General features: G+C 33.8%; 1 protein-coding gene across 3 annotated transcripts in view; it reads left to right on the top strand.

Annotated features, from left to right (window-relative positions):
- Nucleotides 1-23,955, top strand: part of Washc4 (WASH complex subunit 4) — a 54,685-nt gene that overhangs the window by 4,435 nt on the left and 26,295 nt on the right. For 2 of the 3 annotated variants that reach the window (XR_013440327.1, XM_005322335.5), the window contains exons 3-15: nt 2,313-2,366; nt 2,463-2,528; nt 3,285-3,330; nt 3,964-4,031; nt 6,991-7,073; nt 8,739-8,781; nt 9,217-9,320; nt 9,995-10,115; nt 11,490-11,613; nt 11,706-11,833; nt 13,377-13,537; nt 19,245-19,371; nt 23,461-23,586. Coding sequence is in view for 2 of the 3 variants with exons in the window: in XM_005322335.5 (XP_005322392.1) it covers nt 2,313-2,366; nt 2,463-2,528; nt 3,285-3,330; nt 3,964-4,031; nt 6,991-7,073; nt 8,739-8,781; nt 9,217-9,320; nt 9,995-10,115; nt 11,490-11,613; nt 11,706-11,833; nt 13,377-13,537; nt 19,245-19,371; nt 23,461-23,586 (1,251 nt within the window). In the remaining variant the exon portion in view is untranslated. Of the gene's footprint in view, nt 1-2,312; nt 2,367-2,462; nt 2,529-3,284; nt 3,331-3,963; nt 4,032-6,990; nt 7,074-8,738; nt 8,782-9,204; nt 9,321-9,994; nt 10,116-11,489; nt 11,614-11,705; nt 11,834-13,376; nt 13,538-19,244; nt 19,372-23,460; nt 23,587-23,955 lie in introns of those variants that run through there. The other variant, XM_021724467.3, reaches the window with a different exon arrangement.

Here is a 23,955-nt window from a genome sequence, read left to right as displayed (position 1 = left end):
CTTTTACTTACCGTAATGTTTTTAAGGCTTATCCATATAAGGCTCATGAGCATGTCATACTTTATTTTTATTGCTGAATAATATTCCTTTGTATGAAATGCAAATACAGTGTATTTATGCATTCATCAATTGCTAAATAGTTGGAGTTTTCCTTTTTGGAATAGAGTTCTAAAATAATGCCGCTGTAAGCATTCGTGTACAAGTTTTTTGTAGACATGTTTTCATATCTCTTGAAGTGTAAGCCTCAGTGGAATTGCTGGGTCATATGCTGTTTAATTTTCTAAGGATCTGTAAGACTTTTTCCCAATGTGGCCACACCATTTTACATTCCTACCATCAATGCATGAGGGTTCCAGTTTCTCTCCATATCATTGTCAACACTTGATATTATGTTCTTAAAAAAATTATTATAGCCATACTAGTGGGTATGAAATGATATCTTATTGTGGTTTTGATTTGAATTTCATATGGCTATTTCTCCTATGACTAATGATGTTGAGCATCTTTTCCTGTGCTCTTTGCCATTTATACAAATGGAGAAATTCTCTTTAGAGAAATGTCTGTGCAGATCCTCTGCTCTTCCTTTTTTTTGTCAGGGGTGGGAGGAGGTGGCAGGGTCTTGCATTGTTGCCCATGCTGGCCTCAAACTCTTGGGCTCGGGATTCTCCTATCTCTGCCTCCCATCCAAGTAGCTGGGACTTCAGGTGCTCGCCTCTGTACCTGGCCCTAGCCCATTTTAAAATCGGACTTTTAATTCTTGTGTTGTAAGACAGGTATTGACTTTTAAAATCCCACAACAATGCTGTATCATCTCTGTTTGCAAATGAAAAATAAAGGAATGGAAAAGTTAAGCAACACACTCAAAAAGTGAATTTAAGTGACAAATCAATAAAAGGCATTTTAGTTCCAGAGCACATTCCTTATCTGCTACTCTAAATTGCCTTACTAATGCTTTATGTATTTGTAAAATGAAATTACTCTAAACTTTTCTGTCTTGCTGACTGGATAAGCATAGTTATCCTTTAAAAAATCTTTAAGCTAAATTTGTTGCTGTCTGTTTTTTTTCTTTGACACATCTATCAGAATCATTGTATATAAATTATAGGAATTTCACTAGGAAATTGCCATTGTCAACCTGTATTATCTCTGAAGGTAATGAGTTTCTGTATTTTTTTTCTTGTTTTATAAAGACTTATTCTTGAGCTTTAAGAGCCTCATAGTTGTGATCATAAACATTGGTGTTTCTCTCAACTCTCAGATTTTATAAAAGGGTGAAATAATCTCTTAGCTTTTATGTTCCCCCACAGAAGCATTCTAATCTCTTAAATTTTATCATTATACAAAACCTTCCTGCTCCCTGTTGCTTTCTTTGGAATCTTCTTAATTCCATTATTGGGCAATTGTTTCATGTTTCTAACTCCACAAGAGTAGTAGTACTTTCGGGGAATCACAAAATCAGGCAAAATCTCTGAAAACAAATTCCAACATAATAATAAGGTTATTTACCTACATAAATAAGGTTATTTACCTACTTAATTGTTATTATTATTACCAAAAGAAAGATTTGAAACTTAAAAGTCATCACTTGTAGATGATGATTATAGGAAGGCTTTGTGAAAGAGGTAGATTGTGAGCTGGTCTTAGAAGATAAGTGAACCAAAGACTGCATTTTTAAGTGTTTTTGGATCTTTGATTTATACAAGAAAAGATTATATTTTCTCTTTTCTTCTTTGTTCTGTTCTTTATGATAACTTACTTTTCCCTTTTAGCTATCATATTAACATCTTACTAAATTGTAAATTGTTTTTTCCCCTCTTTGGTACTGGAGATTGAACGCAGGGTCTCACACATGCTAGGCAAGTGCTCTACCACTAAGCTACATCTCAGACCATATTTTATTGAATGTATGCCTGCATAATGAGTTCCAAAATGATAGTTGTCCTTTCCCATGTTCATAATTAATAGAATTTATTGATTAGTATTATCTCATTACTTAGCATTTTATTGCACTGCATTTATAATCAACCACCTTATGTCCCAGAGCACAACTACAGTCTTTCAGCATAGTGGTGTTATGTTGGGTCATTTCTTCTTGAGCTTGTTTATTTTCCTTCTTGAGCTTATTATTTTTTCTTACTTCTTCTGTTGAGATTGTTTTGAACAAACAAGTTGGTTGGGTTTTAGTTCTGAGTAACAGGGTCTAACACAAGTTTAAACAGAGTATAGATATTCTCAATTCATGTATTTAAAATTTCAGTGATTTTTTTTTTTTCCAGATTAAAAAGAAATGTTCTTTTTCTTTGTTTCTATAGCTTTTGCCTTATGAACAGTCTTCCCTTTTGGAACTCATAAAGACTGAAAACAAGGTACAAAGTCCTAAACCTAAAAATGTATTTTAAAAAAATGCTTTTGTTATTTGTTAAAATTTACTTTTTCTATTTTCTTTTCTCTCATGAAACTAGGTTTTAAACAAAGTCATCACTGTTTATGCTGCACTTTGTTGTGAAATCAAGAAATTAAAATATGAGGTAATTATTTTTATATCTAAAACTTTAAAACCAGGTCATTTAGAGCAAAAAAGTGCTTATATATGTGTGGTGTCCTATGAATATTGAATATTAAATGAATTATTTGAAATAACAGTAATGCTAATAATACTAATAGTAAGATACTAATAGTTATAACACCATTGCGTATTCTTGTGTGCCAAACACCATGCTAATATGGTTAGTCCTCCCTAACTCAGGGAGGTAGGTGAGGAATAGAAGAAACTGAGGCTTAAAGAGGGTGTCACTTTGTCTAATGTCTTGCATCTTAACAGTTTGAATCCAGGTCTGGATACCTCCCAAGTTGGTGTTACCTGCCATATGTAGTGGCTAGCTAGATATAACTGATTTCTTAAAAAAACCTTTGAATCCTTAGTACCTATTTGGTTTTGTGTTTTCTTATCCAAGAGCCATTTACACTCTGATAAAAGTTGGTTTAAGTGTCATCTTTTTTTCCCTCTCACTCTTTGACACTGTGGTTGCTATCTATTAACTAGTGGAACAGTGTGGGACAATGAGGGTGGTCAGATGAGTTAAGGCTAAAGAAATCAGGATATAGCTTTGAGTATCAGTAACATATTTGTTAATCTTAAGAAAAATTGAATTTACTTGTAAGTAGCTTTTGAAATTAAAAAAAGTTGTAAATGATGTTGTAGTCCTCTGTTATGTATAAATAAGAGAGCCTAGAAATTTGAAAACAAAACAATGTTTAAAATTATTTTATTATTTTTTAAACAGGCTGAAACTAAGTTTTACAATGGGCTCTTGTTTTATGGAGAAGGAGGTATGTTTTAAAGTTTCAAAATGGTATTGTGGTAATGAGATTGAAATGAACAGAAAGTTGACAGAACATGATTATGTCATGTATTAGTGTGAGAAAAAAAAAATTCCAGTTTTTTGTTGGTTTATTTGGTTGGTTAAACAAGAGAATTCTCTAAAACTGATTTGTGGTATTTTCATAAGTTACAAAGCATGGTAATGCATGCCTGTTACTCCACCAGAGGCTGAGACAGGAGGATCACAAGTTTGGGGCCAACCTCAGCCACTTAGCAAGACCCTGCCTCAAAATTGAAAAGGCAATGGGGATGTAGCTTGTGGTGTAGCACCTTTTGGTTTAATCCCAGATACCAAACCAAACTAACCCCCCAAAAGTACCATAATTAGATGAGGATTTTTCTTGAATTCATTTAATAGTGTAGCAGATGGTTACTTTTAATTGTATGACTAATGTCGCATTTTTCTCTTTAGTGAAAATTCTTTAATGTTATGCAGATTAAAAAAATGAAGAAAAAGACAAGAAAAAATATAACAAATACTATGTGGATTAGAAGATGTCCTAATTAAAAAAATAAGTGTATTTTGGTGTTGAATTCAGACGAAAAAATTGAAATGTAATTATTCATGTTGCCCTTTAAAGCTACAGATTCCAGCATGGTGGAAGGTGATTGCCAAATTCAAATGGGGAGATTTATTTCATTCTTACAGGTAAGTGATTTTTGCTTTTTAATGAGCTTTTTCTTTTAAAAGTTTGAATAAATCCCAATTTAGAAAGTTCTGGAAACTTTACATGCTAAGGATATGTGTGCTCTGTGAGACACTTAATAAGCATTGGATTGTAGTTTAAGAGATAGACTTCTGAAAAATTTCCAAGCACTCTTAGAGGAATAAGGTATCAAAATCAGTTTCTTGGCATAATTTTTTAAAGGATAATTTATCATGCTTTTAAAGTCACTTCAAGTTTGTACCTTGTGGAAGAAGATAAATTACATGTGGGAAAGTTGTAAATGGTGAAGCTTAAGCTGTTGGATGAGCATTGATAAGATTGTTAAAAGCAGCGGTGCTTGATGCTTCTAAAAGAATATTTCAATTTAGATATGCTTTGTATCTCTGAAGAGTTTTAGTGATTCCATATCTTTTGGCTTGATTTAATCAAAAGCATGAAATAATCTCTATTCCCTTGCTGCCCCAGTGGGAGAGCATACAATAATGCACAAAGTGACAAAAACAAAAATCAGGACTAAAGAAAAAATATCCATAGTTCCACCTCCCTTCTGATTGTTGGATATAAGACTTGATACGTTTTATCAAATTGTGCATGCAAATATATGGTTCAAATCCTTATAATTTCTTTGTGGGGTGTCTACTTGACCTAATTGAGAGCACTTTGTTGATGATGGTATGTGTTATTCAAGGTCTTATCTAGAAAACAAATCACAGAAGGTCCTTCAAAAGATCTAGATCAGAGGTTACAAAATGGCGAATAGTGTAGCAAGAAGTCTAGAAATCTTAATTTACCACATGGGGGCAATAAGCAATAAAATTTTATATGGAATTGTTTTAAATAAGTAGATTTTAGCTGCATTTGACAAAAAACTAATTATGTTGCATACCTTAGATATACACAATAATATTTTTAAAAGAGGGTATTTAATATAAAGAATTGGTTACACAGGAATTAGAGGACTGAAAGAACAAAATAGGTAATCCAAAGGAAGTAGATATGACCTCAACATCAAGGGAACAGAAGGAAAAAGTTGGGTTTTCCAGAATCTAGGAGCTTGAAATAACCATGTGGAATTGGTGTTCATATCCCCGAGGATTTGGCCCTGCCTGTGCTGGTACCTTGAGAGGGTGGTTTGAGGTTATATTTGAAGTGCTGAAAGAAACTGGTTACTGGTGCAAACTTCCATTGTTGGGATGAGGAGCTCTTACAGAGGTATCTTGATAAAAACAGCAAAAAATTGAAAGCATGTCCTCTTCCTGCCTCCTAATCTCTTGTTGGCAGAATCTAACAGGAGGTCTTCTGGATAGGAAAGTGTCTAAAAATATAGTTTATAGGGTTTCAGTAAATGTGTCAGTTTCTCCCCTTAGTTTTATCAAATTTGCATTTCTTAATTTGCAGATATTTTATCCTGTGTATATAAATTTAGAATTTTTAATGATTCCTGATAAATTTAATCTTATTGCTATGAGGTGACTCTTAAGTTATGATAATAATTATATAATATATAATTGTGGGGGCTGGGGTTGTGGCTCAGTGGTAGAGCGCTTACCTAGCATGTGGGAGGCACTGGGTTCAATTCTCAGCACCACATATGAATAAATAAAATAAAGATCCATTGACAACCAAAAAACATTATATATATATTTGTGGAAATATATGTTACATTTACAGGTTAAGAATCTCCTATCCAAAAATACTGAAACATTCAGCTCCAAAATCTGAAACCATTTGAGCACTGATGTGACAATCACAAGTAGAAAATATCATAACCTAGATTAATAAAAATACTATGTCCAGTTGCCTGCAGGCTATGTGTATAAGGGGTATATGAAACAAATGAATTTCATATTTAGACTTGGTTCCCATCCCCTGGATATCTCATTATGGATATGCAAATATTCTCAGGTATTCCAGCCAAAGCACAAATCTGCTTCCAAGCATTTCAGATAAAGGATGTTCAACCTGTGTAGTGATTAGCTATAGTAATGCTCATAAAATCTGTTTGTTTGATAGTAATATGGCTGCCTCAACTCTGTTCTAGTTGGCATTTTCTTGATTTATCATTTTATAATTCTTTCAAATATTTTGTGTCATCATGCATTTTTTAAGAAAAAAATACATTTTAAAATAATTGCACATACAGTCATGTGCCATGTAACTGTTTCGGTCAACAGTGGACTGAATTTACAACAGTATTCCCATAAGATTATATTGCTTAGTGGTGTTATAGCTGTATTGATTTGTGTAAATACACTTTGTGATGTCTGTACATCTACTCTTAGTGCTGAGGATACAACAGTACATAAAACCAACAAAAATTGCTGCTCTCATAGAGCTTAAAATTATAAATAGTTTTAAATTTAATCAGATTTAAAATGTTTTAGATACACACTTTCTATGGGTTTAAAAGTCGAGGTCTGAGATACAACAGATGTGAATTTATTATTTAATGACAAGCACAACCCTGGAGTAATTGATACTTCACTTATTGTGTGCCAAGCCCACTTATAGATTATAAAGGTACTTAATATTTGAAGTGATTTCTAGACCCCTTCTCTCATCTTCCTATTTTCCAAAACTGGCAGCCTTTGAGCTCCTTCATTCATGTTGAGCAATAATTCAGTGTTAGCTATCATGCTAGGCAATAGATATTCAAAGACAGAATGAATCCCACCTAGATGCTATATGAATAGCTAGAACAGTTAGACTTAAAATAGAAGTATGAATGAAGTGCAGTGGGAACAGAACTAGGAATGGCCTGGGATGCAGGAAGTGAGTTAATTGATTGCTTGAGGAATGCTTAAGTTATTTGACTTGTGGATAATTGGATATTTTACTAGAAAGTGATTATTTTTCAAAGGTTCTTTACCATAAAAATTAGTTTAAAAAGATGACATTTAAAAGGCAATTTTGTAACACATACTCAACTTATCATTTCAGGAACTGTCTTGTTTTGTTACGAGATGCTATGAAGTGGTGATGAATGTAGTCCATCAGTTGGCCGCCCTCTATATCAGTAACAAGTAATAGATTTTACATATGTTTTTGCTTTTATATTAGAGATACAAGAAATGTCTTTTAAAAACTAAACATCTGAAATAGTTTTTTGTTCACTTATTTATTCAGCATTCTTTGAATGCTTACGATGTTTTAAGTGCTACTTATGGGTACATTACATAAATTAATAAGCACAATTTCTACCGTAGTGCATGACCCCATTATTTGTCTGAATGAGAATGTCAACCAGAAAAAAAAAACTTAGAAGAAATTTGACCATATAGAAAAAAACTAATGTGGAATTTATTCTTGCACTATATTCTCTCTTTGCTCCTTTCTTATCTACATTAGTAGTTTCCTGATTCATGAGACTTTTTTTCTTAAAATCAGGGGTCCTGAGGAGTGGAGCTAAGGAATCTATACTGAAAAAATTTTGTAGTCCTATAATCTTCCAAATTTAGGGACCACTATCCTAAATTAAGAAACGTGATCAAGTTTTCCTAGAGCGTTTGCTATTCTTACTACCACACAATAATATCTACCATTTGATTAATTCTTTATACTTAAACATTTTCTCACATTTACTATTTAATTATATCCTTACAGTAATTTTGTTTAGATGTTTGACTAGGGCTCTTTTTAAATTTTTTTTAAATTTAGTTGTAGATGGACACAATACTTTTATTTATCTATTTTTATATGGTGCTGAGGATCAAACCTAGTGCCTCACATGTGCTAGACAAGCATTCTACCACTGAGCCACAACCCCAGCCCCTTGACTAACACTCTTAATGATAAGAGATATATGAGGCCCATAGAAGTTATTTATTAAGATTCCATGGCAACTTTGGCACTGTTACTTTGGTCATCAGTTGATTCATTGTTCTAAATGTGTTCTAAGTATACCTTAACTCTAATTCATTAATTCATTGTTCTAAATGTACCTTAACTTTTCATAAATGGGTAGAATGTTTTTACTCTCATTCTCATGCATTTCTTATCAGGTACTTTTTTGTTCTGGCTTATCAGTGAAGTTATCCCTGTGTCAGGAGAGAGGGAGAGTATAGCTCCCTGTCTCTCCCAGCCCCACCTCGACCCTGAAGGATGAAATTGATTTGAATTTTCTCTTTATTTAAAAAAATGTGTTCTTTGAAATATCTATATGTATTTTAACATATAAATACTATTATAAATTATTTATTGTTGAGTAAATTGGATGTTTAGGAAGGAAGTGAAATGAATTTTCTGTGGCTTTTGACTTTAGTATAATCTTAGAAGTATGTTTTTCAGTAGGAATAAGAACAAGAAATCAATCTGACCAAAGAGAGGCCTAGTTCCAAAATACCACTTCGGTTAGGATTCAAAGAGCCTAGCTGATATTTCTGTCATTGTCCAGGATATATCTTTTAGGTTTAAATCGCTAGGATTATTCATGGGCCACATGTTGTCATGTCCCTTCCTGTGAGTACACAGGGATAGCAGTCTGAATGCATAGGTCAGTTCCCTTCTTAGGAGAGAGGAACATGGTAGTAATTTCTTAGATCTCTTAAATTTTAATGACTGAAGCCTTAAGATGAGTGCATATTAAAATTCTAAGAACTTCTACTAGTGTGTATATTCTTTAAAATAAGAATGAACTGTTTCTTTAAAAAAAGCAATTTTTTTTTAACTTGGGTGTTATTTTATTATAGGATTGCCCCCAAAATTATAGAGACAACTGGAGTTCATTTTCAGGTAATTTAACTTGACCAGTAAAGCTCATTTTTACTGTGTTTTACTTTGGAGTATGTGTGATTAGGAAGTGTAACAATCATACCAAGATTCTTATAGGATTTTTTTTTCATATTCTTTTTTCACTTGTGTAGTTGATGAGGCATTACTGACTATCACTGTTATTTTTAGTTTTCCTGGTTGTGGCCCGGTACACATTCTTCATAGTCTCTTTGATCAATGAAAAATGTCATAATTAAGGAAGAAATATTGGGCAAAGGTTTCTCTATTTAAGACTGATAGTCTCATTTGAGGATCAAACCTGTAGTTTAATAAACTATGTTACCCCCCTGCTTTAACTAATTCAGTAATTAGCCCAAATATTTTACTTTGAAAATCTATATGAGGCTTAATTTCTAACTAGTGACTAAATGATAATCATTAAAGGTTTTTTGACAGACTATGTATGAGCACTTGGGAGAACTGCTGACAGTTTTGCTCACTCTGGATGAAATTATTGATAATCATATCACACTGAAAGACCACTGGACTATGTACAAAAGGTACATCAATTAAGATAACTTTATTCTCTTACATTTATGAAGATAGTACTGTTGCTTAATTTCAGATGGATTTGTCTGAGGGCATGATAAACCTATATAAAGCATATTCATTCATTTTGTTTTTGTATCAGGGATTGAATCCAGGGGCACTTAGCACTGAGTCACATCCCCAGCCCTTTTTAAAATTTTTTATTTTGAGGCAGGGTCTTCTTAGTTGCTCAAGTCCTCACTAAGTTGCTGAGGCTGGCTTCGAACTTGCAATTCTCCTGCTTTAGCCTCCTAAGCCAGTGGGATTTAAGGTGTGCATAGCAAGCATCCTCATTCTTAAGAAGAGTCAAATGTTAATTTACCTGCCTTAGGACTCTGATTTATTTTTTTCTTTAGACTCTATTTAAGTGATTTTTTTTCTCTGAATTGACTTCATTTTATTAATGCTCTAAAACTTTATTTTATGTTTTATTCAATGTATAAATATTCAGTAAATATCTGGTATATACAAAGCTCCAGGCATCTGAATTTAAGATGATATAAAGAAGCAAAAGAAAATTTCATGTATGAGGATTATTCTGCTCAAATTTTCAAATGTATAGCGCCAAATAAGAATGAGGAAAAAGTTTGAGTTTTTAATAATTCACTTAAGTAGATTTAAGATCTTTTTCCTGCTTTTCTACAAGGTTACTGAAGTCTGTACATCACAACCCTTCCAAATTTGGAATTCAGGAAGAAAAACTAAAGCCATTTGAAAAGTTCTTGTTAAAACTAGAAGGGCAGTTACTTGATGGCCTGATATTTCAGGTGAGTAGAGCTGTATCAGGCTATAACCAATGATCTTGTATTAGTTAACCCAGCTAAGAATTTTTTGAATAATGTTGAGTTTGTTTTTCTTTAAAAAGTGCTTTGACTTAAAATCATTGTTAGTGTATTAATTGATAACTATTTTGGTATTTAGTAGTAAACAAAAAAGTGTATTGATTGTAATAGGGGTGAGGGTTTTCTTTTAAATTATGTAAAAGGAGAAAATTAAGGACTAAGATTTAAGTGTTTGTGTTAAATATTTTTTATTGTTAAATACATATTGTTTGTTGTTAAATACCTCTAGATTTAGGTTTGTAAAACTACCTTAAAAAAGTCTGATGAGGGCTTGGGGTTGTGGCTCCGTGGTAGAGTGTTTGCTCGTACATGAGAGACCCTGGGTTCGATCTTGAGCACCATATAAAAATAAATAAACAAAATAAAGATATTGTGTCCATGTATAACTAAAAAACCATTAAAAAAAAAGTCTGATGAATTCATCCTAGGCTCAAGGAATATAATGTTGAGTCTGCACAATTCATTTAGTACCTTCTACGAATGTTTAAATTCTGCATACATTAATTACTTCCTATTTTTTTTTTCTGGTGCTGGGGATCAAACCAAGGCCTGCTATGAGCTATATCATTAGCCCTAAAAATCACTTTCCTAGTCATAATAGCTACATTTAGGTATTACTATTACCTAATAGTCACATGTAATTCACGGCAAACTGTTAATCAGATAGCACATAATCAGAACGTTTCCATCATCACAGAAAGTTCTATTGGAGAGGTCTGATTTAGGTAGTGTTCCCAAGAGATTGGATTATATTCTGTTTTACATGTGCTTTAGGGTAACTTTTAATTTATATTGCTCATGATCACAATTTAAATAGAGTAATCCGAGCTTTTGTTTTTATAATTTAACTGTTAATTAGATTCAGAAGGTAACTATTTTTGATATTTATTCTTTTGCCAGGGGATATTTCCACACATACTATAATAAAGTGCTAGGAAAGCAAATGTAAACAGAAAAAAAATACAGGTTCTACCCTTGAGAGTGCAAAGTAAAATAAAAACATGCTTCCCAGTGTGTCATCAGAAATATCTTCTGTACACCTCTTAAGCATCATTTTGGATATCTGTTTATCCAGAATTAGATATTTGGGGTTTAGTTTTATTACTTTCACATAATTGTAGTCAGATGTATAAGTATATACACATTTTTCAGTCAAGAGGACTTAGGTACTAAAGTAAGAATTTGTGTTTTAGTTTTAATAATATTAAAATGATAACTATAGGTGTTTATCATATATTTTAAATGTTTGATGCTTTATGATTAAGAGTCTCAATTTCTCTTTAAATATCTCCTGTATAGGCCTGTATAGAACAACAGTTTGATTCTCTCAACGGTGGAGTATCTGTGTCAAAGAATAGCACTTTTGCTGAAGAATTTGCACATAGTATTCGTTCAATTTTTGCAAATGTAGAAGCCAAACTTGGTAATATAGATCACATTTTATTGTTTGCAAAGTTTGCATTGCCTTATAAGCATAATTTAAGTGTATTTTCTCTTGTGTTATTATTTTATAAGGAGAACCTTCTGAAATTGACCAGAGAGACAAGTATGTTGGAATTTGTGGACTCTTTGTACTGCACTTTCAAATTTTTCGAACTGTTGATAAAAAGTTTTATAAGTCTTTGTTGGATATTTGTAAGAAGGTATGAATATGGAACTTATTTTTTGAGTAGATTGAAAAGATTTTGGATATAACTAGATATTTAAAATACATTTTATTCTTATTTACAAAAATAATTAGATAGTATTCAGAGTTTTTTTCTTCCACATTTTCTTATTGGTGCATTATAGATGTATGTAATTATGGGATATGTTGTTACATATTTGTATATGCACACAGTGTAACAATAAAATTTGGCCAGTATCTTGATAGTATTCAGTTTTAAAATCCAAGCGTTCCAGAAATAAGTAACATAGTAAATGAAAATATTCTGTAATTCCACTTCATAAGACTATGTATAGACAGGTGGATGTTTAGATTTTTTTTTCTTATATATTTTACTGCTAATACTGCATTTTTCTTCTGTTTCTTCCTCTTCTTTTTGTCACTCAGTCTTACTGTTAACGTAGAAAAAATTTAAAGTATTTTTTCTGCTAATGTATAAAAAAATTTTTTTCTGCTTCTTTGATATTTCCCTGGGATTTCTGAATTGAAAATTTAGTTTGTAATGTCATCAAATTATACAGGACCACATGAGAACCAGCCATCAGTTTTTTTTCCCCCCTCTCATTTGAAAAAAAAATTTCTTTTCACTAATAATAGAGTGAAAGTAAGGACATGAGTATTTAAGTTTTTATTTGTACTTTCATTGTAAAATCTGTAAAAGAGCAGGGAATTGGGTGTATGTGCCTGTGTATGTGTTAATATTTAGGAAGAATAAAATTGACGTGTTCAGCACCAGAAATAGAAATGCTTTCACTTTATGTCATAGTAAAATATTTGTTTTATAATATATTAGTGAGTTTTTTTAGTTCTGTTTTGATTTTTGGTACTGGGGATTGAACCCAGGAATGTTTACCACTGAGTTGTATCTCCATGCCTTTTTATTTTTAAATTTTATTTATTTATTTTTATGTACTAGGGATTTATGTTTTCGTACCCATAAGCACTTAACCACTGAGCCACATCCTCAGCCTTTTTTTTTTAAATACTTTTATGTATGTATGTATGTATATATGTATTTATTTTTATGTGGTGCTGAGGATCAAACCCAGGGCCTCACACATGCAAAGGATGTGCTCTACTACTGAGCCACAACCCCAGCCCCAGCCTTTTTATTTTTTAAAAAATTTATTTAGAGATAGGGTCTTTCTGAGTTACTCAGGGCCTTGTTAATTGCTGAAGCTGGCTTTGAACTTGTGATCTTCCTGTCTCAGCCTCTCAAGCTGCTGGTATTACAGGCGTGCTCCACTATGCTCCTTTTTATTTTAATTTTTGAGACAGGGTCTCACTAAGTTTCAGGGGGCCTCTCTAAATTGTGAAAGCTGTTCTCAAACATGAGATCCTACTGCCTCATCTTCCCAAGTCACTGGAATTGCAGGCATGCGCCTTAGCACCAGCTCTATTAATGAATTTTTTTGTGTGGTTACTTTTTCATGAATTATTTTCCATGTACATTGTAGAACTACTAAACAGTGTAAAGCTTGCATTTAATATTTTTTTCTCCCTTGTCTTCACTGTTTCAGGTACCAGCCATCACATTAACTGCTAATATTATTTGGTTTCCTGATAATTTTCTGATCCAGAAAATACCAGCAGCTGCCAAACTTCTAGACAGAAAAAGTCTTCAAGCCATTAAAATACACAGGGATACTTTCTTACAGCAGAAAGCTCAATCACTTACCAAGTAGGTTTCATAAGCAATTCTAGTGAAAATATGTGTTTTATAATGTTTTATATTGAAAGCATTTGAATTATAAGATCAAGGGTACTTTTTCATTACCAGAGAAATTTGGGCAATTTCCAGATTTATTTTCTAGAAACTTTAAAAAAAAAGTTGTGTAGGCTTAAAGTCAGTTTAAAGTGTAGGCTTATTGTTTATAGATACACTTTTTATTAGCCATATTTTTTTTTTTTCCTAAAGTGAAGTCTGATTTATTTGCAGTATGTCTTTTTTTTTTTTTTTTGTACTGGGCATCAAACCCAGAGGTGCTTAACACTGAGCCACATCCACAGTCATTTTTATTTTTTATTTTGAAATGGGGTCTAAGTTGCTTAGGGTCTTGCTAAGTTGCCGAGGCCAGCCTCAAACTTGTAACCCTCCTGCCTCAGCCTCCTGAGTAACTGTAATTCTGAGCATGTACTACCTCACCCAACAATGTATGTCTTTTGATGAAATCAGAAACCTTGGGTGTTCATGATATTTGGAGGAATTTACTTTAACTTGCTGCTCTTCTTTTTATTCCCCTTTTTACTTACTTATCTGAATTTCTGTTTCTTTATTTTGCAGTACTAGGGATTAAGCCCAGGGCTTTGCACAAGCTAGACAGGTGTTCTACCACTCAACTGTATCCCGAACACGTTTTGTTTTGAGACTGGATCTCAGTAAATTGCTGAGGTTGGCTTTGAACTTTGGAACTTTGGATCCTTCTGCCTCAACTCTATTAGTTGTAGGGATTGTAGACATGCGCCACTATGCCCATCTTATTTTTATTTTTATGAAAGTAGTGTATGCATATATTTAAAAAGTCAAAAAGTGATAAAGCTTAAAGAGAAAAAGAATTGTCCTGAGCCCAATTGTCCTGTTCTTCCCTGTACCTCAGTCCTACTTCCTAAAAGAACACTTAACTCTTTGTTTCTTCAGACATTTACATCTTTATGTTTTGTTTATCTCTTATTGGGTTAATTTTCAAACATGCATATAATAAAAATAATGTAAAGAAACATGTTTTCATCACCCAGCTTCAGAAATCAATGTATAGCACATTGTTACATGAGTATACTGCTAACACTTGTTAAATTGGATGAAGATTTTAAGTGAAATGGCATGAAACTATACCATTGACTTTGTTCTGTATACATATATTGTCTGTGTTATGATGAAAAATATAACAGGAATTCTTAACTACTTTCTGTTGATCCTGATGATCAAGGTGAAATTGGGTCTCTGCTTTACAACGAGGGAAGGAGAAACATTACTGAAATACAGGAAATCCTTAAAGTATCTTTTAGGAGCCGCATATATTGTGATTAGTCAGTGGAAAATGATAACACTTAAGGTAGGTCTGCTCACAGCAGAGATACCAGAGCTCTATTGTACATCCTAAAACAGTGGAAGGGGGACAAAGGTTTGGGTATAAAGAGGTGAATTTAATATCAGATGGAGAGTTAGGTTAACAGGAATTAGGTTAAAAATAGTTGCGTTATCAGTAAGTTAAAAAAAATGTATGGGTAATTAAGTTCTTAGAAGCTCAGTATTCTTTTGTGGTGAGATGCAGTTGTTAAAAATGCCAGCGTATACTTGGATTACATGAATAAACATAGTACCCAGGTCATGGACCTATCTGGGCCAAGGGAATTGTTAATTTCATTAAATTCTTATTGGTTAGATCATAGTTAATGTTTGGAAGTACTGCTTTTTACAAGGGCCAGAACTCCAGCTAAGTAAAGCTGATCAGGATGGCAGAGGATCTGGGAACCATGCCTTCTCTTTTTAAAGGCCATGAAGAGTCTTTCTGTAGTTTGTCCTTTAAAAGAGAAATCTGAAGAATGATGTGGTGAGTTTCTTTCTGAGGGTCATTCAGAGTGAAGAGAGAGCAGATTTGATCTCTGTGGCTCCAGAAGATTAAATTGAAAATGGAAGGTGGAGATAACAGATAGTAATGATAACATTTTAGAGCAATTCACTATGTAGCAGACCTTGTGCTGAAGGGTTATGCACATTGTCTCACATAAATTCTGTAATAATCTTAGGTGAGAAATAATAAAAGTAACAGCTGGAGACTATGTGAGTGCTCACTGTATGGAGTGTGTATGTATGTATGTATATGTGTGTATGTGTATATATATAATTTCAGGAACTTCTCACGTATTATTTCCTCTATTTACCAGAAAAGCCCATGAAGTAAATAGATAACTCATGTTATTGCCATTATATAGATTAGAAAAGTTAAGTAGAGAGAGATTAAATTTTCCCAAGTTTAAATAACTATTAGATGGCAGAACCAGGAAGTTCAGCTGTTGGAGCCCAAACTATTAACTGCTACTCTAAACTTTTTAATCGTATTTTAATCCTATTTTTAGGAGGAAAATTCGGTTTAGAGAAATGAAGTTTGCCAGGCCACACACTTCAGTACATATTAGAAAAGGAATTCAAACTGGTGTCTCCTGTTGTAGGGCATCTCCAGTGGGTAGAGTTGTGCAGTAAACTGATGTAAACCTGAGATAATAGATTGCTCTGAGATAATATACTGTGCTTCACTGGAGCTGTGTGCAGTGTAGATGAACATCAGCCCACCAGACAGTAGGAAGTGCGTCTTAGTAGGTAGAGATAGAAGTTCACATACAGATTTTGTTTCTAAATTCATTTGAATCGATTCCAATATCTCTCTCTCTCTCTCTCTCTCTCTCTCTCGATATCTTTATTATTTCTCACCTAAGATTATTACAGAGTTTACATGAAACAGTGTACATGATATATATATATATATATATGTGTGTGTGTGTGTGTATGTATGTATGTATAAATAAAATTTTGGAGTTTCAGAGAGCTGAAGGTGGTGGTTATGTTTTTCATTCTTTTTGCAGTTATGCCAGAAACCTAAAATTCACCTCGCTAAAGTGAAACTCTGGAGAAGGGAAATGCAGTCAGTGTGAGCTTTGTCTTGACATTTTAAAGCAAGTTGGGGGGTGATAGAGTTGTCTGAAGGGTGGGCTGCAGTGTTTATGTAAGTGAAGAGGCAGGACTGCAGGAGTTTCCCTGCCCCTACACTAAATGTTAGATTTGAAGTCATCAGTGTCCCAGCCACTGCCTTCACTGGGATTCAAAGTCTGTGGTTGGTACATTTTGCTTTTCATTCACAACCATTTTGACCCTCAAAAATAACTGCCTTTAGGGGATAGAGGTCTAAACCCTTGTGTCACTCTCAGGTTGACATACTGTTGTTGACATTGCTTAGTACTTTTTATTGGGACAGGAAATTTTTTTTGTTGTTGTTGTTGTTAGTGTTTTTCCTGTTTGTACTTTGAAAGGAAGCTGATAATCTGATGAGACTCTGGGGCATTTTTATACTTTTTGTTAACTTGAAGCAGTTTCAAGATCTGGCTCTGAATGTGAGAGTGATGGGCAAAACTGATGTAAACCTCTACTTTGTTGACAGTCTTATCTGAGGCTGAGAATGCTTTTTGCTTTTGTAATGCCTTATACAAAATTTATCTGCTTGCTATCAGGGAATGCTACATGGTCTAGTCTCTTTTTCTGATCCTTGCTTATGACTTTTTTTTTCCATATGAAAATTGCCAATATCCTGCCATTTTTGACCAGCAAAATTGTAGTTTTTCACATACTCAACATAATGTAATAAAACTCCTTATATTCCTCACTCACTTTCAACGCACAGCTCTTATGAATTTCACTGGAATTATCTTACACTTTATATTCACCCTAAACATTTGTCTTTTCTAAACATGATTCTTTTCTAGAACTCCTGTTCATAGTATTCTAATGCATCTCCTTCCAATCCTTGCACTACCAGAAAAGCATTTACCCAGCCTACAAGTCCACATTTATTCTCACCTGGGACACTTCATTTATTACACTCCCTGGACCATCAAATGCATCATCCCCATAGCTCTTCCCACTGGGAGTTCTTTCATCACTTCCTTCAAGATCCCCCTGAGTTGTTGCTCATGACCCATCTAGGTGCCTCCTGAAAACTGAAAATGCTGCTCTAAGACCTTGTTTTTTCACTGTTCCATACTTTTAAATAGATGTTTAATAATATATTTCAGCACCTTTGGAAGCAAAGCCAAAACTGTAACTATTGATATCTTTTGTTTAATGGAATCATGGCTCCGCAGAAATTGTTTTTCTCAGAGTTTTATGCTAGGGGTTGCTTTATACCCCTAAACACATTACAGATTTTGATGTAATCCCTTTTCAGATTTAGTTTTTGAGATTGACAGTTTGCCTGGCAATGTGGCTACCCACCAACTTCACTGTGGGATTCTACCCTTAGTCAAGTGAGTATCTTTAGTCTCTTGCCCCAAAGAGCTCTCCGTTAGTGATTCTGACTGGCAATAGTCAGATATTTCTTTATGCTGTCTGAAGAAGGGTTTTAAAAAAAGAATTAGTTTTGTTGGATCACATAAAAAGGAATTATTCATTTTTTGCAAATATTTTTTTTAGAGAGGAAAATTTAAATAACTTGTAGGAGTTAAAATTTCCCATCTGAATGAGATTGTCTTAGACATATTGGCAGAGTGATTTGTTTGTAATCATTTTGAATAGTAGAATTATCCTTATTGTTTGTTTTCAGGATGGGACAGCTTCCTGGATTTGGGCTTGAATATTAGTGTGGAAGCTTACTAGTTGTATGATCTTGGCACATTACTTCTGTGTGATAGTTTCCTCTTCTGTAAGGTGGAAATCTAGCATCTACCTCATAAGGCCAATGTGAAGACTGAATGAGCAAATTTTTGTAAAGTGCTTAAAAAAGTGGTTGGCAGACAGCATTCAATAACTGTGATCTTTTCAATTGAGATTCTGGCAACTTCCATTGTTCTTTCTGGTTCAAGCTGTCATTATCTTGCATTATTACAGTAGCTTGCTTGGTGCTTTTCCTAAGAAAACCATTGTCTCCTCTATAGTTTGTCAGAAAAGTGATACTGATCATCATAAAGTTAGATCAAGTCACTCTGATCAGATCTTCTAATGGCTTCCCATGTCACTCAGTTGAAGTCCGTTCTTTCCATAAGGACTTCCAGTCTCTTCCCCACATCTTGAGCCCCACCCTTGTACTTCTCTGTTCTCCTTTTCTGCTCTCATTCCTGCTTAGTCTGCTCTAGTCATACTGACTAAATTTTTGTTATTAACTAAACATGCCAGACACATTTCCAAATGTCTTAGGACATTTACGCTTATTACTTACTTTCCTTAAATTCTGTTCTTATATATTTTGCCTTGATTACTCATTTATTTTTTTCAATCTTGGCATGAAGTCACCTACTTAATTAGCCTACTTTGATCACTCTATTTAAAATTGTACCCCTGATCCAGGCCTTGCCCCTTTCTCTGCTTTATTTTTTTCTCACAGGATGTATTCTCTAACATCTTTGAGTTATTTTAAGATTTTAATAATTGATTTCTTGATTATGTAACTCTAGAATATAAGCTTCACAGAGGAAGGGATTTGCATCTGTTTGTTCTCAGTACTATATAGAATGCCTCACCTGTATAGGCACTCAGGAAATATTTGTTGAGTAAGTAAATTATATCTATTATATCTGTCTTTTGAATGGCTGCTGTAAGGAAAAATTTTATTCCGACCAACATGATAAAAATCAAACTCAATTTCTTTCCTGTGCTTAGTAACCCCAATATTTTCCTTTGTTAGAGATGTACAGTCTTACTACGTCTTTGTGAGCTCATGGATGATGAAAATGGAATCTGTTTTATCTAAAGAGCAGAGAATGGATAAATTTGCCGAAGACCTCACCAATAGATGTAATATTTTTATACAGGTAGTTACGTCTTCTTTTTTGGAATATTTTTTGGGGTAATTTCTTTGTTAATTTAATTTATAGAAGTTACAATTAGAAAGTACTGGGAAAGGATAAGGGTATGTTTTTGTGTTAAAAATTCTTTTGGTTATTTTTGGATAAATGTGCCTTATTAATTTGGATTTCCTAACCCAAAGCTCTGCATTCCCTTTAAAGCATGACTTTTTTTAATTGCATCTCATAAATTTTAATGTTGTATTTTCATTATCAGTTTAAAATATTTTAAAATTTTAATTGTGACTTAAATCTGTGGGTTTTTAAATGATGTTTCTTAATTTACAAGTTAATTTCTTAGTTATCTTTTTATTACTGATTTGAAGCAATATTCAAATTACTTGTTTTGAAATTTATAAAGTCCTAGCCTTGGCTCAGCATTCGTAAACATTTTATGTGTATTTGGAAAGAATGTAAAATTTACATTTGTCAGTTGCAGTGTTGTGTATATGACAAGAGACTTACTTTTATAAATGATTTTTTCTGTGTATTCTATTTGTTATTGAGAGAGCTGGGTCAGAATCTCCTACTATTGTGCATTTGTCTATTTAGTTTTGTAGTTCTGTCAATTTTTGTTTCATATGATTTGAGATTATGTATTAAGTTTAGAATTGTTATATCTTGTAGAACTGGACTTTTTATCATTACGAAATGTGTGTTTGTGGGCTGGGGATGTAGCTCAGTGGTAGGGCATGTGCTTAGAATGAGTGAGGCTCTGGGTTAGATCCCTAGCACCCTTGCCCCTTGAAAAAAATACTTGTTTATCTTTAGTAATGCTTTTTGTCTTAGGTCTCTTTTGTGTGATATTAACATAGCTGTACCAGTTTTCTGTTAGTTAATATCTGCATGGTATATCTTTCTTGATATTTATACTTAGAGCCTTTTGGCTCCCTATGTGTGTCTCCTGTAAGTAACATTTTTCCCCAATCTGATAATCTTTGTTTTTCATTGAACTTTTTTTTAAATGTATGTAACTATTGATGTATATACATTTTTTAAAAATATTTTTTAGTTGTAGATGGAAGAGAATACCTTTATTTTTATTTATTTATTTTTATGTGGTGCTGAGGATTGAATCCAGTGCTTTACACGTGCCATACAAATGCTCTACCACTGAGCTACATCCCCAGCCCTTGATGTATATTTTTTTAAAACTATCACTTAACTAGTTGCTTTCTATTTGTCTACTTTTGTTCTGTATCCCTTTTCCTTCCTTGTGGATTATTTTTATCATTTTATTTCTCATTTCTCTAATAGCTTGTTATTCTGTATTTTACTGTTCTTTTTGAGATTACTCTGGAGATTTAAAGATGCATTGTTTTCTCACTCAGCTCTCATATAACTTAGTAGTTTTACCACTTTCCAGATAATGTAATGGTTTTAAACCACTTTAAATCTGTTTATTTCCCTCTCACCTTTTGTGTTGCTATTGGTAACTTTGATTCTTTGTATATTTTAAATATAAGCATTATTTTTGCTTATATTTTGTTATTTTTATAGTCAGTGTTCATCTAGATTCACACTGCCCTATACTGTCTATTTCTTTTCATCCTTGTGTGGAATACCTGCTAGTAATTCATTTAATATGAATTTTTTTTGATGAATTGGCATAGTTTTGGGTCTGCGTATATCTTCGTTTCAATAGTTTTGCTGTGTTAGAATTTGGTTGGCTGGGTTTTTTCATCTAGGTTTAAAGATGTCATTGTTTTCTGGCTTGCTTTGTTTTTGTTGAAGTTAGCTGCTGATTTTAAATCTTTTTTTTTTTTTAAGACCTCTTTGTTTAATTACCTGTAAGATTTAAGTTTTGGATTTTGGCAGTATTACTGTGATGCTCTTAAGTGTTTGTGTACGTGCTGTTTGGAATTTGTAGTTTCTTGAATTTGTGGGAAATTCTCAGTCATGCCTCAGTACTGTTTCTGTTCTTTTCTTTTTCTATTCTTATTCTCTATATCTAATCTGCTGTTTAGGATAGATTGGGAACCCAGTCTACCACAATCAGTCCAGGACAGTTGGCAGCCTGGATACATCAATCCAGTCATAGATTGAGATGATTTGAAGGACTTCAAACTTCTGATGGCTAGTTTTGTTCCAGTTCACCCTTAATTGGGGGAGGGGGCAGGTAATCCATCTTTTCAGGGTCCCCAAACGGAGCCTGCATGGTTTCTCAGAACTTTCTCCCCTCCTTGATGGGCTGTGAACTCCTGTTTTTTATCCTCTTCCCTGGAGACATTGTTGAAAGATGTACTTGGCTTTTGTCTTTAACAGAATCCTCTAAGGTAGATATTCTAAGAGAAGGCAACCCCACATACTGGCTCCCTTCTCTGGGTTTCTGTCTTCTCTTAGATCTTGGCCTCCTGTTTTCTTACTTTTTTTCTAGCTCTTTCATGCCTTCGGAGAGATTTCACAATTGTTTTGCTCACCTTTTCTGGTTCTCAGTGGGAAAGGTGGTTCATATTATTCATTCTGTCTTTAACAGTGAGGTCCCAGACTCCTCTGTCCCCATTTAGATTTTAAAGTACATCCTTCATGTGTAGCCAGTTCACAGATTAGTGATGAAGTGGGTGGAATGGGCCCAGGTGTTCTGTACTTCAAGCCCCCAATTGGGGGGGAAAAAAAAAAAAAGGAATCCTTTTTTCTGCCTGCCATAGTGTGGCAGCAGAATGGAGTCTGTCTCTTCCCTGGCAGGTAAGATAATGATGAGTAGATACCTACTTCCCTGTTCTTCTGTTTCTGCTTTGTAACTTTTTCTGGCATGGCACTAGGGCAGGGTTGATGGTCTGTAGCTGACAAGGTAAGACTTGCAGCTCCTTTTTGAAGTATATCCCATGCTTTGGTCTTACTGCTACTTTTCTTTCTCTTTCATTTCCTCATTCTCTTACTGAAGCATGTTCAGAGAAACTCCCACTTCTACTCTGTGTTGAGTATCATTCCTTTAGCAGAGCCATGGTTACTTCTGTGACAGAACTTTCTCATGTGTGGTGGGGCAGGAGAAAAAGGTTGACAAACACTGGTGTAGATCTTGTCTCACCTTCTTGCCTGTATCCACAATTACATAGTTGGTTCATCTTTGAAATATAAATGTATATTTTGGGGACCTGTAGAAGCCCAGAGAATTGCTATCATTATCTTTGCATTTTTGTGTGTCTCTTTTGGGTTTAAAGGAAAATATATATTTGAGCTGGGTGTGGAAGCGTATACTATAATCCCAGCTACTTGGGAGGCTGAGGCAGGAGGATTGCAAGTTCAAGGTCAGCCTCAGCAATTTAGTGAGACCCTGTCTCAAATTAAAAAATAAAAAAGGCTGGGGATGTGGCTTATAGACTAAGTGCCCTGGGCTCAATCTCTGGTACAAAGAAAAAAAAATTGAGAGTTAACGTCCCTTTTTCCTGTTTTCTTATTTATTCTTTCCCTGAATTTAATAGTGTCAAAATGTTTTTAAACCTGTGCTTCCTTCATGGATTGAAGGGGAGGAGGCAATCTGTTCTCAGTGAGCTAAAAGGAGAAAAGACCTGATTAGCAGAGACAGGATAGCAGATGGACTGTGTGGACTGGTCTAGGAAAAGAGGAAAGGTGGAAGTGGCTTGGAAGTCAGAGATTTCCTTGTGTGTCTGCTTTGGTCAGAAAGCAGCTCTCTTCTTTTTTAATTCCTAGCTCTTTAGAGTCCTCAGTTCTTGCCCTAAGTGGCAACAGATAGGAGTCTGTTCTCTTCCCTGGCAGGTAAGATGAGGAAGAGTAGAAACCTCCCTGACATCCAAACCATTTCTCTGAAGTTTTTTTTTTTTTAATGGAAATATTTAAAAACTGATTATATACTATAATTTCAGTGGTACTAATCTTCTGGTTTTTGTGGTGGTCTAAACTTTAAGGGCTGCTTTAAGCTTAAATTGTCCCTGAAAGCAAGATTATTTCAAAATTTTAAGACTGGCTTTAAAAGGAACTTGAAAACACTAATTATTGGCAAGTTGGGGACTAACTACTATTAACATAGAGAATTAAATCTTGAAGAAAAGAAATCTTTTCTAATGATTATACTCAGTGTTTTATTTTCTTTTACAGGGCTTCTTATATGCATATAGTATTAGTACTATTATTAAAACCACGATGAATCTCTACATGTCCATGCAAAAGCCAATGACCAAAACCTCAGTTAAGGCATTATGCAGGCTTGTTGAACTTCTGAAGGTAGGTCTTGGGTTATGTTACCTTGCCATCATGTTTCTCAAATGATCCAGGCTTAAATTAGAATGATCATGTTTGTAACATTTGACTTTTTGTTTACATGAGAACAAAAACTTGTGAAAAAGTGTACTTGCCTCTCAAATGAAATTTCTAAATGTTGTGAATGTTCATTACAGATGCTTCTTGACTTATGATGGAGTTATGTACTGTTAACCTCATAACTTAGTGTAGTCTGCCTTAATATACCCAGGATGCTTACGTTAGCCTGCAGATGGGCAAAATCATCTAATGCAAAGCCTATTTTATAATAAAGTGCTGAATTAATCTCATGTGATTTATTGAATAGTATACTGAAAGGAAAAAACAGAACAT

The sequence above is a fragment of the Ictidomys tridecemlineatus genome, chromosome 6 (assembly GCF_052094955.1).
Source record: "Ictidomys tridecemlineatus isolate mIctTri1 chromosome 6, mIctTri1.hap1, whole genome shotgun sequence".
Taxonomy (NCBI): Eukaryota; Metazoa; Chordata; class Mammalia; order Rodentia; family Sciuridae; genus Ictidomys; species Ictidomys tridecemlineatus.
The sequence above is the reverse complement of the archived record's forward strand: the minus strand, read 5'-3'. Positions and strand labels throughout refer to the sequence as shown.